We start from the raw sequence: 16119 nt of genomic DNA, 5'->3' as shown, positions 1-16119 counted from the left end.
CTCGGAAAGCGGAGGGATCGCCTAAGTAAGTAAGTACATGCAAAGACATGACCTTGATGTCCTTCTCCTCCCAAATACTGCAGCCTGAAGTTTTCCAGAGCATGGGAAAAGTGCCCTTGATTGCATTAACTCTATGCACAACGCAGATGCACCTGCAGCCAAGGCTAGGTTGGACCCCAAAGACCTGCAGAGCCGCGTGGTGCTGAATGGACAGCGACTTCCTTTCTGCAGCCACGCCTCGCTGCTGTTGCAATACCCGCATCCGTCGGCAGAGGGCAGGCCATCGCAGGTCTTGAGCCTCATCTCCTCCTAAGAGGAGGAGGAGGAGGAAGAGGAGGAGGAGGAAGAAGAAGGCTCTCTGGATGTCCCTGGCCAGGCAGCATGCGCCCCGAGGCAGCCAAGAAGAAGGCAAGGAGGGCCAGGGAAGGTAGGTCTCCCTCACTACTGTGTGTGTGATGAAAAGGGATGGCGATGTTGGGTATGGAGGGAAGGAGGAGGAGGAGAAGGAAGCAGGGAGAAGGGAGCAGCCATGAAGTCATCCTCCTGCCTGGCTCCAGGGGATGCTCCCCACCCGCTTCCTATGCAACCTTGCTCATCCCTGCAGGGTGGGAGGAGGAAAGAGGGTGGGCATTCGCTCCCTGCAATCCCAAGGGGGTTGGACTGCAGTCCCCATCGTCCCCAGGACATCATCTAAGGGAGGATAGGTGGTGGAGTCCCTTGCCCCTAAAGAAGAGGATTCTTGCAGGGCTTAGCAATTGGGGATGTGGGAAAAGCTCTCCTGTTGTGGATGGATAGGTGAGATAGTATTGCCGCAGCTCATGGATCACATTCACGGCCCTCCATGACATTTTGACATGGGGAGAGGGGGTAAGATATAATAAATAATAATAATAATTTAAAAAAACTTTATTTTTACCCCGGCACCATCTCCCCAAGGGACTCGGAGCGGCTTACATGAGGCCAAGCCCAACAACAACATATAAATAAAGCTTATTATTATTGTATTGTCGAAGGCTTTCATGGCTGGAATCACTAAGTTCTTGTGGGTTTTTTCGGGCTATATGGCCATGTTGTAGAGGCATTTCTCCTGACATTTCCCCTGCATCTATGGCAAGCATCCTATGCTTGCCATAGATGCAGGCGAAACGTCAGGAGAAATGCCTCTTCAACATGGCCATATAGCCCGAAAAAAACCCACAAGAACTTACTTATTATTATTATTATTATTATTATTTGAAACACAACAAGATGAGTACACAGCAAACAAGATCCCTATGGTGGCTGTTGTATTGGATCCTTCTTTGGAAGCTTTTAAACAGGCTGGATGGCCATCTGTCAGGAGTGCTTTGAATGAATTTTTCCTGCTTCTTGGCAGGGGGTTGGACTGGATGGCCCATGAAGTCTCTTCCAACTCTATGATTCTACATGTCAGGACACTAAGGTCTAGGACTGTATGATGTATCGGCAAACACTGCACGCAGATCCGAGTAGGGTTGCCTTTTGCAGCTAACAGATGGTAATTTTGTCAGCGCTGATTGTGCTTAAGTGCAGGCCAAGGTCTTTAGGCACTGCACCCAGTGTACCAATCACTGCTGGGACCACCTTCACTGGCTTGTACCAGAATCTTTGCAAATTGATCTTTAAATCCTATTATTATTATTATTATTATTATTATTATTATTATTATTATTATTAGAAACACAACAAGATGAGTTCACCGCAAACAAGGTCACTCTACTGGCCGTTCATTGGATCACATGTCGGACACTTCCCAAGTGTCTAGGAGTATGTGATGTATTGGTGAATAATGCGTGCAGATCCGAGTAGGGTTGCCTTTTGCAGCTGACAGATGATAATTTTGTCAGCGCCGATTATGTTTAAGTGCAGGCCAAGGTCTTTAGGCACTGCACCCAGTGTACCAATCACCGCTGGGACCACCTTGACTGGCTTGTGCCAAAGTCTTTGCAGTTCAATCTTTAAATCCTCATATTGTATCAGCTTTTCACTTCAATCCTGCAAAGACTCTGGCACAACCATAAGGTGGATGTGACCCTACATGAAAATGAGTTTGACACTCCTGCCAATTTTTTGTGTGTGTGTGGAGCTTCCCTGGGTTTCCATTAGTTTCCTGAGTGATTTGGATCAGGACCATACTTCATATCTCCCCAAAGGGACACAGCATGAATTGAGACCAGGAAATACATTTCAAAGATATTCAAAAGTTGTATTGTCAAAGGCTTTCATGACCGGAATCACTGGGTTGTTGTAGGTTTTTCCGGGCTATATGGCCATGTTCTAGAGCAGTGGTTCTCAACCTGGGGTCCCCAGATGTTTTTGGCCTACAACTCCCAGAAAACCCAGCCAGTTTGCCAGCTGTTAGGATTTCTGGGAGTTGAAGGCCAAAAAACATCTGGGGACCCCAGGTTGAGAACCACTGTTCTAGAGGCATTCTCTCCTGACATTTCGCCTGCATCTATGGCAAGCATCCTCAGAGGTAGTGAGGTATTCAAAAGTTTTAATTGAAATATATTTCAACAAAGTTGTAAGCCTCAGCTCCTGTCCACCTAGCAGTTCAAAAACATGCAAATGTGAGTAGATGAATAGACAACAGTGCTCCATGCAATCATGCTGGCCACATGACCTTGGAGGTGTCTATGGACAACACCGGCTCTTTGGCTTAGAAATGGGGATAAGCACCACCCCGAAGAGTTGGACTCAACTAGACTTAATGTCAAGGGGAAACCTTTATCTTGACCTTATCCCAAAGGATCTGGTGGCCTGCAGTGTCCAGAGGTGGACGGAGAGAAGAAGCAACTGGGTGGTGATGCTATGGGGTCATAGTGATGTGGAGTATCATACTTGCTGCCAGGATAGAAACCAATGTGTACGTCTCATGTGTGAATGAAGAGCTGAGTGAAAAAGCCAACCATGTGCCAAGATCTGTGCAAAGGTCATGCATTTCTGTGGCTTTCTGTGAGTACGGAGAGCCCAGTCCTGGGTGTCTTTGCTCATATTGGATTTCAGCCACTGTTGTTCTTATGGGCCTTCAATCCACGTTGGTTCATGACAAGTGCATGAATGGGAGACCTTCAAGAAATCATCCGCAACCCTGTCAGCATGTCTTGCAATTTCATGGGCCGCTTCATTGATGGTTTTGATCCAATCGACATTGCATATCCCTCTTTTCCTACCATCTTCCTCTTCCTCCAGCATCATAGCCTTTTTGTTTGCCATGCGCCTTCATGTCATTCCCAATCTATGACTATCTATATAAATAAAAATGTAATGTTCGTCTGTGGGATTAACAGAACTCAATTGGCCAGTGGGCCAATTGACACCAAATTTGGACAGCATACACCTAACAACCCAATGTATGTCCTTCACTAAAAAAAATGATTTTGTCATTTGTGAGTTGTAGTTGCTGGGATGTATAGTTCACCTACAATCAAAGAGCATTCTGAACACCAATTCTGGCATTGAACAAAACGTGGCATACAGGAGTCCCATGACCAACAGAAAACACTAGAAGGGTTTGGTGGGCCTTGACCTTGAGTTTGGGAGTTGTAGTTCACCTACAATCAAAGAACATTCTGAAGCCCACGAATGACAGAATTGGGGCAAACTTCCCACACTGAACCTCCATGACCAACAGAAAATGCTTAAGGCCATCCAGTCCAACTCTCTTCACCAGGGCAAGAAAATGTAATGAAAGCCCTCCTGACAAAGAGCCATCCAGCCATAGATAGATAGATAGATAGATAGATAGACCAGTCAAGGTGGTCCCAGTGGTGATCGGCACACTGGATGCATTGCCTAAAGACCTTGGCCTGCACTTAAACACAATCGGTGCTGACAAGATTACCATCTCCAAGCTGCAGAAGGCCACCTGACTGGGATCTGCACGCATTATTTATGGATACATCACACATTCCTAGACACTTGGGAAGTGTTCGACGTGTGATCCAATACAAAAGGAAGCAGAGTGTCTGCTGTGAACTCATCTTGTTGTATTTCAAATAATAATAATAATAATAATAATAATAATAATAATAATATCATCATGCTTTCCTGGTCAGGTTCAAAAATGGCTTGCTACTGCCTTTCTCTGAGGCTGAGAGAGTGTGACTTGCCCAAGGTTCCATTCCCTACGAGTGCAAAGGCAGGGCTTTTTGATTCAGCTTAACCACTATAAACGACTCTCCCTTCCCCTTTGTTTTGTGTTTGTGTGTGCAACTGTTAAGCACATCCAGATCAATTACACAACACTCCAGACCCCGACACTCTTTGCTGGTGCGCAGCCTTTGTGGATGATTGATTTTTCCCCCTTTAATGTGGTGTTCTTGTGAGTGTCAGAATGGCTCTCCCTGCACCTCCCTTTCCCATGACCTTTACATTACAGCTCCATTTGCAAGAGGCGTTTGCTCAGCTGCTTTCTCTGCAATGTTTTCGTTAACCTCTTCCAGGAGGTGACACCTGAAAGTGGCAGAGAGGCCTGGGAAATCAGAGACGGCAAGGGCCATGACTGACATTCAGAAAGACACAATCCAAGCCCTCCCAGCAGAAGGCCATACAGCCTCTCCTCAAAGTCTTCTAAAGAAGGAGGCGTGGTGACCCCCAATCATAAAATTATTTTTGTGACTACTTCATAACTGTCATTTTGCTACTCTTGTGAATCATAATGTAAATATCTGATATGCAGAATGTATTTTCATTCACTGCATCAAATTTGGCACAAATATCTGATACCCCCAAATTGGCCTTGGGGTGACCTTCTGGGGGGGGATTCATTTGGGAGTTGTAGTTGCCGAGATTTATAGTTGTCCTACAATCAAAAAGCATTCTGAACTCTACCAATGATGGAACTGAACCAATCTTGGAACACACAACTCCCATGAAAATACTGGAAGGGTTTGGTGAGCATTGATCTTGAGTTTGGGAGTTGTAGTTCACCTAGACCCAGAGAGCACTGTGGACTCAAACAATGATGATCTGGAACAAAGTTGGCAAGAATACTCAATATGCCCAAATGTGAACAGAGAAAATAGACCCTGACATTCGGGAGTTGTAGTTGCTGGGATTTATAGTTCACTGACAATCAAAGAGTATTCTGAACCCCACCAACAGTAGAAGTGGGCCAGACTTCCCACACAGAATCCCCAGGACCAACACAAAATACTATTTTTTCTGATGGTTTTTTGTGACCCCTCCGACACCCCCTTGCAACCCGCCCCCCAGGGGTCCCGACCCCCAGGTTAAGAAATGCTGATTTAATGTTTTGGTGGAATCTATTTTATTGCAATTTGAATCCATTGCTCCACTTTGGCAGGAAAAACGAAATGCAAAGAAACAGAATGGGGGACAATGCCTGACTCAAGAGCAGTACGTGTGAAAAAGACCTTGGAGTCCTCGTGGACAACAAGTTAAACATGAGCCAACAATGTGATGTGGCGGCAAAAAAAGCCAATGGGATTTTGGCCTGCATCAATAGGAGCCTAGTGTCTAGATCTAAGGAAATAATGCTACCCCTCTATTCCGCCTTGGTTAGATCACATCTGGAATATTGTGTCTAATTCTGGGCACCACAATGCAAGAGAGATATTAACAGGCTGGAATGTGTCCAGAGGAGGGCGACTAAAATGATCAAGGGTCTGGAGAACAAGGCCTATGAGGAGTGGCTTAAGGAGCTGGGCATGTTTAGCCTGAAGAAGAGAAGGCTGAGAGGAGATATGATAGCCATGTATAAATATGTGAAAGGAAGCCACAGGGAGGAGGGAGCAAGCTTGTTTTCTGCTTCCCTGGAGACTAGGACACGTAACAATGGCTTCAAACTACAAGAGAGGAGATTCCATCTGAACATTAGGAAGAACTTCCTGACTGTGAGAACTGTTCAGCAGTGGAACTCTCTGCCCCGGAGTGTGGTGGAGGCTCCTTCTTTGGAAGCTTTTAAACAGAGTCTTGATGGCCATCTGTCAGGGGTGCTTTGAATGCAATATTCCTGCTTCTTGGCAGGTGGTTGGACTGGATGGCCCATGAGGTCTCTTCCAACTCTATGATTCTATAATTATCTCAGTCTATGGAGCAGCAGAAAACAAGCCTCTTCGCTCCTCAACGTCACATCCTCTCAAATATGTAAACATGAGGCACATCTGAGGGAGCTGGGTATGTTAAGCTTGAAGAAGAGAAGGCTGAGAGGGGACACGAGAGCCATGTTTAAATATTTGAAAGGATGTCATATCAAGTTGTTTCCTCTTCTCTGGAGACTAGGACACAATGGAGACATGGATTCAAACTGCAGGGAAAGAGATCCCAACTGATTTTAACACATTAGAGAGATGGGCCAAAAGTAACAAAATCAACAGTGACAAATGCAAGATACTCCACTTAGGCAGAAAAATGGGAAATGCAAAGAGAGAGAATGAGAGACGCAGGGCTCGACAGCAGGATGCGTGAAAAAGATATTGGAGTTCTTATGGGGAGGAAGGTGAGCATGAACCAACAATGTGATGCTGCAGCTTAAAAAGCCAGTGGGATTTTGGCCTGCATCAATAGGAGTCTAGTGCCTAGATCCAGGGAAGTCATGCTCCCCATGCTCTATTCTGCTTTGGTTAGACCACTTCTGGAGTATTATATCCAATTCTGGGCACCACAATTGAAGGGAGATGTTGACTCTAAGCTGGAATGTGTCCAGAGTAGGGTGACTCAAAGGATCAAGGGTTGAGAACAAACCCTATGAGGAGCGGCTCAAAGAGCTGAGCATGTTTAGCATGAAGAAGAGAATGCTGAGAGGAAACATGATGAGGGCCATGGATCAAGAGGTGAGGGGAAGTCATAGACAGGAAGAAGTAGGTTTACTTCTGCTGCTGTGGAGACTAGGATGTGGAACAGTGGTTTCAAACTACAAGAAAGGAGATCCCACCTGTTGTGTACTAATCTTGTTGTGTCTCAAATAATAATAATATCATTGTATGTATTTATATCCCGCTGTTTCTCTCCCAAAGGAGGCTCAAAGCAGCTAACACTAAAAATCATAACAATGTGTAAATTAAAACCTAAAGCATATAAACCTCAAAAAAGAATTAAATATAGGACTATTAAATATATATATATATAGTTAAAACCAACAAAATAATTAAAGGTGGGGCTGCAGATCTATAGAGACTGCTTGTGTGATGTGAATGTTTCTGATTGTGTCAATAGACTATTGAAAATAATATATTTATTGGGTTGCTGTGGAACCCCCAGTGGCTCAGTGGGTTAAACCCCTGTGCCGGCAGGACTGAAGACCGACAGGTTGCAGGTTCGAATCCGGGAAGAGGCGGATGAGCTCCCTCTGTCAGCTCCAGCTCCTCATGTGGGAACATGAGAGAAGCCTCCCTCAAGGATGATAAAAATATCAACTCATCCAGGCGTCCCGTGGGCAACGTCCTTGGAGACAGCCAATTCTCTCACACCAGTAGCGACTTGCTCCTGACATGACAAAAAAAAATTGCGTTGCTGTGAGTTTTCCGGGCTGTATGTCTATGTTCAAGAAGCATTCTCTCCTGACGTTTTGCCCACATCTATGACAGGCATCCTTAGAGGTTGAGGGATCTGTTGGAACCTCTTGACAGCTCCCCAGGCAGGAAGAAACCAAGCTTTGAAGCTGCAAGGCCATTCAATTCTAATCAATGTGGTCAATTGCAACATTCACACTGGCCTCAAACAGACAAGAGTTCTTTCTTTCTGGTCAATTCACACATATATAAACCCCACTTGCCTAGTTTCCAGTAGACCTCACAACCTCTGAGGATGCCTGCCATAGCTGTGGGTGAAATGTCAGGAGAGAATGCTTCCGGAACATGGCCATACAGCCCGGAAAACTCACAGCAACCCAGTGATTCTGGCCATGAAAGCCTTCGACAACACATTATATTTATTTTATCTATTCTTTATTCCTTCCACCACATTATTCACTATTTGGGTTTCATCGGAGGTCCTGTGCGCAGCTCATATTTCAGGAAAGAAAAACCCGCAGCTGTAGAGGTAGAACGAAGGTCAACAGGGTGGAAAACGAAGTCCTGGGAAGTGTGTCTGAAGCTGTACAAATGTTTGAACAGGGAAGATAAAGTTTGTGTGTGTCTTTCTAGACAGATCCTTCTGAATATCAGCCAGCCCTGACACGCAGAGGAGGGCAAACCAATGTCTCATTCTCTGCTCCCTAAGAGGTCAAGATGAGATCTAATGGGATTAATTTATAATAGGAGATTAAGTTATGGCAGTGAAGGTTATGGGTGGAGGAGGAGGAACTGAATTGTCTATTTTTAGAAATCCCAAATCCATCCCGTAGGGATACCTTTATCAGGGCAGCCGAAAGGCACAAAATAGGTTGGCTTTTGGAGAGATCGTAAAATAGAAGGCAGCGGGGAAAGTCATGACGTTACGGTCACAATGTCTGTCTTTCACAGTGAGATATTTTTGGAAATGTGTGGAGATATGAAAGGAGAATTTGCTTTGGTTGTATGTGGAGTGGGAAGAAAGGCAAGGCAGGCTGAATGTCTCTTATCCCAAAATAAAAAAAAATACTCCAAAATCCAAAATAGTCCATGTGGGTGGCTGGGAGAGTGGCGCCTTTGCGCTCTGATGGTTCAGTGTACACAAACTTTGTTTAATACATAACATCATTAAAACATTGTGTATGAAACTACCTTCAGGTAAGGTATGGTTTTATTCTATTGTATATTGGTTGTAATATTTTTATAGTGTATGTTTTATGTACTTAGGCGATCCCTTGTTGGCCGAGTAGGATATTCTTCCAGGATTAGAATGTGAGTCTGTAGGTGGCTGTGGAACCCTATTCTTGATCTGCATCTAGGGAAGTAATGCTACCCCTCTATTCTGCTTTGGTTAGACCACACCTGGAATATTGTGTCCAATTCTGGGCACCACAATTCAAGAGAGATATTGACAAGCTGGAATGTGTCCAGAGGAGGGCAACTAAAATGATCGAGGGTCTGGAGAACAAACCCTATGAGGAGCGGCTTAAGGAGCTGAGCATGTTTAGCCTGAAGAAGAGAAGAATGAGAGGAGATATGATAGCCATGTATAAATGTGTGAGAGGAAGCTACAGGGAGGAGGGAGCAAACTTGTTTTCTGCTTCCTTGGAGACTAGGATGCGGAACAATGGCTTCAAACTACAAGAAAGGAGATTCCATCTGAACATGAGGAAGAACTTCCTGACTGTGAGAGCCGTTCAGCAGTGGAACTCTCTGCCCCGGAGTGTGGTGGAGGCTCCTTCTTTGGAAGCTTTTAAACAGAGGCTGGATGGCCATCTGTCAGGAGTGATTTGAATGTAACATTCCTGCTTCTTGGCAGAAGGTTGGACTGGATGGCCCATGAGGTCTCTTCCAACTCTTTGATTCTATGAATCTTCTTCCGCAGTGAGGGCATTGGTTTCCAGGTGGAAGGCGGTCTCGGTCAGGGTTGGCTTGACGCGCCTTCCTCTTGGCACGTTTCTCTCTTTCACCCTCCATTTGTGACTCTTCAAATTCTGCAGCACTGCTAGTCACAGCTGACCTCCAGCTGGAGCGCTCAAGGGCCAGGGCTTCCCAGTTCTTAGTGTCTATGCCAGAGTTTTTAAGGTTGGCTTTGAGCCCATCTTTAAATCTCTTTTCCTGTCGACCAACATTCCGTTTTCCGTTCTTGAGTTTGGAATGTGTTATGTAATTGATTATGTTGCTGTTTATGTTCTGATTTTATTTTGTTGCTGTATTGTTGGGCTTGGCACCATGTAAGCCGTCCCGAGTCCCCGTTGGGGAGATGGTGGCAGGGTACAAATAAAGTTTATATAAGTTTATATACAGGGAATGTACAGGAAAGGAGATTCTATCTGAACATTAGGAAGAACTTCCTGACTGTGAGAGCTGTTCAGCAGTGGAACTCTCTGCCCCGGAGTGTGGTAGAGGCTCCATCTTTGGAGGCTTTTAAACAGAGGCTGGATGGCCAACTGTCGAGGGTGCTTTGAATGCTATTTTCCTGCTTCTTGGCAGAATGGGGCTGGACTGGGTGCCCACCCGTTCTCTTGCAACTCAATGATTCTATAACTGAATGTTGTGTTTATATTCTGAAAGGGATCTGGCTGTGAGAGCCGTTCAGCAGTGGAACTCTCTGCCCCGGAGTGTGGTGGAGGCTCCTTCTTTGGAAGCTTTTAAACAGAGGCTGGATGGCCATCTGTCAGGGGTGCTTTGAATGCAATATTCCTGCTTCTTGGCAGAATGGGGTTGAACTAGGTGGCCCATGAGGCCTCTTCCAACTCTGTGATTCTATGAAGTAGCCAGTGACTTCCCTAACAATAAAGGCTGGGGAACAGGCTTGGTCTGATTGGCGCTCTCTGTCCAGGATCCATTGCTTAATGAGATATTTGACTTGGTCCATCTCATGCTTGACAATTGTCCTTGGGAGAAACCTAGAGTTGCCATCTTTGCTGCCACTGATTTAATCCATGTAGACTGGAAGTCATCCCTCATGGTTAGTAGGGCAAGGCCACATGGGGAGGATAGGTGTAGCCAGTAGGTGAGAATAGCTGTCCATATTCTCGCTTCCACTTTTAAATATTTGAAAGTATGTCACATTGAGGAGTACGCAAGATTGTTTTTTGCTGCTCCAGAGATACAATCGAGCAATGGATTCAAATTGCTCCACCTAAACATTGGGAAGGACTTCCTGAGGGTAAGAGCTGTTCAACAGTAAAATATGCTGCCTGGGAGTCTAATGGAATCTCCATCTCTGGAGGTTTTAAGCAGAGCATGGATGGCTATGTATTAGGAGTGCTTTCATTGTGGTTTCCTGCATGGCAGGGGATGGGACTAGATGACCCTTGTGGTCTCTTTCAACTCTATGAACCTACTAGGACTTTAAGATCATCCGGGAGTCCCTGCTCCCGATTCCGCCGTCATCACAAATACGTTTGGCAGGGATGAAAGACAGGGCCTTCTCAGTGGTGGTCCCTCGGCTATGGAACGCCCTTCCTAGGGATATTAGATTGGCCCCCTCCCTCTTAACATTCTGGAAAAGAGCCAAGACCTGGCTGTTTGAGCAAGCGTTTGAAAATGCAATGTAAAAGACATAGGAATTTGGAACAACTGGATGACGAGATGGATAATGTTTTTAATTAGGAGACAGGAGCCCCCGGTGGCACAGTGGGTTAAAATCCTGTGCTGGCAGGACTGAAGACCGACAGGTCGCAGGTTCGAATCCAGGGAGAGGCGGATGAGCTCCCTCTGTCAGCTCCAGCTCCTCATGCGGGGACATGAGAGAAGCCTCCCACAAGGATGATAAAAACATCAAATCATCTGGGTGTCCCCTAGGCAACATCCTTGCAGATGGCCAATTCTCTCACACCAGAAGCGACTTACAGTTTCTCAGGTCGCTCTTGACACAACAACAACAACGACAACAAAAAGGAGATTTATTTATTTGTCGTGTCAGGACAACCAGTCAAATTATATTACACTTCTAACAGAACAAAGCAAACAAACAGACAAAATACAAAATTTGTGAGTTTGGTAGTTGGTTAAATGTCCTTTGACCAGTATCTGGCCACTTGGAGTGCTTCTGGTGTTGCCGCAAGGAGGTCCTCCATTGTGCATGTGGCAGGGCTCAGGCTGCACTGCAGCAGGTGGTCAGTGGTTTGCTCTTCTCCACACTCGCATGTCGAGGATTCCACTTTGTGGCCCCATTTCTGAAGGTTGGCTCTGCATCTCGTGGTGCCAGAGCGCAGTCTGTTCAGCGCCTTCCAAGTCGCCCAGTCTTCTGTGTGCCCAGGGGGGAGTCTCTCATTTGGTATCAGCCATTGGTTGAGGTTCTGGGTTTGAGCCTGCCACTTTTGGACTCTCGCTTGCTGAGGTGTTCCAGAGAGTGTCTCTGTAGATCTTAGAAAACTATTTCTAGATTTAAGTCGTTGACGTGCTGGCTGATACCCAAACAGGGGATGAGCTGGAGATGTCTCTGCCTTGGTCCTTTCACTATTGGCTGCTATTGGCGGGTGTCAGGTGGTGCAATACTGGCTAAGCAGTGTAATTTCTCCAGTGGTGTAGGGCGCAGACACCCCGTGATAATGCGGCATGTCTCATTCAGAGCCACATCCACTGTTTTAGTGTGGTGAGATGTGTTCCACACTGGGCATGCATACTCAGCAGCAGATGCAAATGGCTTATGTTTTTATTACTTTTGTTTGGTTTTATACTATGTTTGAATGTTTTAAATGTTTTATGATGTTCTTGGGCATTGAATAGTTGCCTCTGTAAACCATCCTGAGTTGTCTGAGGGCCAAGAATGGCGGTATACAAATATTCTATGAACTACCCAAGTTCACACTCTTCTCACTAACGGGAATATCCTGTCTTTTCTTGCAGATGAAGCGCTGTCAGGGATGACCCCGGGGACCCCATCCCAATGGCGTCCTCGCAGCCTCTGGAACTGACCGTCTTGGGGAATGGCCCAGGGTCCAGCCGCCGAACCCCAGAGGGGGAGACATCGTCCGCATGGACAGCTCCCAGGTTGGGCATCGAGAATGCCTCTTACCAGGGGGAGGAGGAGGAGGAGGAGACCGAAACGTCCTTCCGGAGTGGTCAAGGGGCAGGGAGCAGGAGCACGGCGCTCTCCAGGGGAGACCTCTCTCCGCGGTCGGAGGATGCCACTTTGTCGGACTCACCTGGGACCTCCGTAGACTACGGCTTCATCTTGGCTCTCGTCTTCTTGGTCGGAGGGATTTTGCTGGTGATTGTGGCCTACAGCATCCCGCGGGAGGTGCAGGTCAACCCGGACTCGGTCTCCGCCAGGGAGATGGAGCGGCTGGAGATGTATTACGCCCGCCTGGGCTCCCATTTGGACAAGTGCATCATCGCAGGGCTGGGCCTGTTGACTTTGGGTGGGATGCTTCTCTCTGTTCTCCTGATGGTGTCCATCTATAAAGGGGAGCTCTACCGGAGAAGGACATTCCCGACTTCCAGAGCTCCCCGAAAGACTTACGGATCGATAAACCTGAGGATGAGGCAACTTAATGGAGACGGGGGACAAAACTTGGTGGAGAATGAGGTCGTTCAGATGACGGAGGCTACCAATGTTGGCCAGAGCTGCTAATCTAAATGGTGGATCTCAAAGAGTCCTTAGCTGAAAAGTCTGTAGGGTGGTGTTTTTCTCCTTCGTTTGCAGTTGGATGGTTCATTCACGCTTAAAGATAAGTTTGTATCACTGAGAGGAAGAAAGTATGGGAATGTCACCTCTTCTATGTTGGGAAGCTGTCCAAACCACATCTCAGGCCAAACTATCTTGACACTTAAATATAAAAATATAAAAAAAAACTTGGGGAAAACCAAATATGGCTTTAGATTTGATGAGGGAAGGAGGAGCTTCTTTGGGACACATCAAGTCTAGAGAAGACATGAGCTCCACTCCCTCAAAAAGAAATGTTTTCTGTGCTATGTACAGTCCTGGGACATTCCCCATATGTCCCTTGGTAGCTTTTCGACTGTTGCACAACCAAATTGCCTACGCCGACGATGCAGAGCCAAAGTCCCTTCTCTCTGAGGTCTTGGTGGACTTTATTTCCATACTTATGTACGGGAGGCCTGGACATTGGAGCTAGGTGACTCTTTTTGTTTTGTTTTCCACAGCCAACAATGTCTTAGCAGTAGCTCCAACTGGAAGAGATGCAGAATTGAACATCAGCATTGACCCTCAGAAAATATTAGAGGTTCCCTTGCTTGAATGAAAAGTAATGCCTCCACCTTCGTTACTTGGGTTTGGATGGGAATATTTTAATAAACCAAACACAGAAATAATCCTTAGAATGTGCTCTTTAACTACCACTATTCACTTTTCCACATAATCACCAGATAATTTCGATACATTGGATACATTTCTGCCAACAATGAACAAGTTTTCTGAAGCCGTCACAGAAGAAGTTGACACTCTGTTTCTGCAACCAGCATCTCACAGTTCTCTCAATGTCTTAATCAGAAGCATAATGATGTCCCCACAGATTTTCTTTCATTATCAGGAACAGATGGAAGTCAGATGGTGCTAAATCTGGACTGTATGGAGGATGTCATATGGTGGTGAGATCCAGTTTCTGAAGTTTCAAGTCTGTGTGCTTTCATTTTATGCGTCAGCATCCTGGGTACCCATCGTGCACAGATCTTCTGATAGCCAAGCAAAGCAATAATGTGACCCATACATTCTTGTGAAATGCGGATTATGCTTGAAATTTCTCTCTGAGTGATACGACGATCGTCCTGAATCAATCTGTCAACCTTTTGCTTGTGAAACTCGGTGGTTGCTTTCACAGGATGTCCAACTCCTTGTCACACAAGTCAGATGTTCTCACCTCAACATCTTTAAACTTACTCACCCAACGATACACAGTACTCACATCAACACAATCACCATAACAGCTTGCATTCTCTGATGAATCTCCTTTGGGGTGACACCTTCTGCTGTCAAGAATTCAATGACTGAATGTTGCTTAAGTCGTATTGACCGACCGTCTGTGCAGGATTCCATACTTCGCATTTTGACAACACAGCCGTTCAATGTTAAGGCTTCCCGCCAAAATGGAACTGTAGAGGAGAGTCTGCTGAACAAGCCAGTCCTTGCCGCATACCAGTACTGCCATCTGTTGAGGAGTTACAAAGGTGGAGGCATTACTTTTCATTCAACTGTCGTACATTCCCTAGGTCTCGTTACATTGTCCATATCCTTTGTACAGTAGAGTCTCGCTTATCCAACCTTCGCTTATCCGACATTCCGTCTTATTCGATGCCCTTTCCTCCAGCATTCCCCCTTAATTAAAGGAGTGCTCCCCAACTCTCTTTCCATTCCCAATATGTGAAAAAGGCAAGATGAGAAGGAGGAGGCGGATGGAGGAAAGGGGGAAAAGAAGCAGGACCGGAAGTGGAAGCATCCTCCCTTCTTCCCTCGGTGATTTCCACGCTCTTCTTCCATATCTGGGCACTTCCTGCTCTATCCCCAAGGCATTCCCTTGCCTTCCCCTTTTGAGTCCCTGTTGTTAGTATTCTGGGTGTCTTTACTTACTTAGGCAATCCCTCATAGTCCGAGGATGATGGTCCTCCAAGTTCAGTGTCCTGGGGGTGGGTTCATAGGTGGCTGTGGAGCCCTATTCTTGACCCGCATCTTCTCCCACAGTGAAGGCATTGTTACCAGGTGGGAGGCGATCTTGGTCGGGGTTGGCTTGACGCGCCTTCCTCTTGGCACGTTTCTCTCTTTCACCCTCCATTCGTGCCTCTTCAAATTCTGCAGCACTGCTGGTCACAGCTGACCTCCAGCTGGAATGCCCAAGGGCCAGGGTTTCCCAGTTCTCAGTGTCTATGCCAGAGTCTATGTCCACCAACATTCCATTTTCTAGGTGTCTAGCGCTGTGTCGGATGCGTAACAGCAGGAGACTCGGTATTTTCCGACATTCTTGTTTATCCGACGTTCTGTTGGCCCGTTTATGTTGGATAAGCGAGACTCTCCTGTATTTGTAGCACATTCTGCAGACATGTCACCATAATGGGATATCTCCACCCAGAGCACCCAACAGCCACCAGCAAACCTGGCTCTGTCGCCTCACCTGTTGCACCCAAACATCTCCGTCCGTTCGGTGCAAAGAAGGAGGCAGCTAGGTGTATCAAAGAGCCGTCCGATCCTTTGGTTTCTTCTTCGACGCGCAGCTTGTTCAACCCGATAAGTCACCTGCCTTTTGGATTCGAAAGCCGCAGCTGCTGTGGCAGGAAGGATAGAATTACATCTTGGATGCGGAAGTATGAAACATTAATGAAGGCCAGCATGCGGCCGACGGAAAGGGAAAATGTGTCGACAGGCAGCTTCAGAATGGAAATGACTCAGATGAAAGGTGACCTCTTGAAAGGCACGGCTGCCAGGAAAAGCATAAAAATGGGTTCGAAAAAAACGAGAGTGCTGCAATGAGCCAAACCTTTTCTTTTGTAAGAAAACGTGCAGCCATATACGTACCAGCAGATCCCTTTTTCATCACTCGGTATTTGTCTTGTCAAAGAGTCAAGGAGGGAAATATATTGAAATGCTGTGCAATTTGCTTATAAGAAGATTGGCCCATCTTTCAGT

The 16119-nt window shown here is 46.2% G+C and overlaps 1 protein-coding gene across 1 annotated transcript; it reads left to right on the top strand.

Annotated features, from left to right (window-relative positions):
- The first annotated feature begins 270 nt into the window (after positions 1 to 270).
- TMEM74B (transmembrane protein 74B) lies at positions 271 to 15889 on the top strand. The gene is made up of 2 exons (XM_060771464.2): positions 271 to 427; positions 12390 to 15889. Exon 2 carries the CDS (start codon positions 12430 to 12432, stop codon positions 13114 to 13116), a length of 687 nt encoding a protein of 228 aa, XP_060627447.2. The 5' UTR covers positions 271 to 427; positions 12390 to 12429; the 3' UTR covers positions 13117 to 15889.
- Positions 15890 to 16119: the final 230 nt, after the last annotated feature.

Source organism: Anolis sagrei, chromosome 4 (assembly GCF_037176765.1).
Source record: "Anolis sagrei isolate rAnoSag1 chromosome 4, rAnoSag1.mat, whole genome shotgun sequence".
Classification (NCBI taxonomy): Eukaryota; Metazoa; Chordata; class Lepidosauria; order Squamata; family Dactyloidae; genus Anolis; species Anolis sagrei.
The sequence above is the reverse complement of the archived record's forward strand: the minus strand, read 5'-3'. Positions and strand labels throughout refer to the sequence as shown.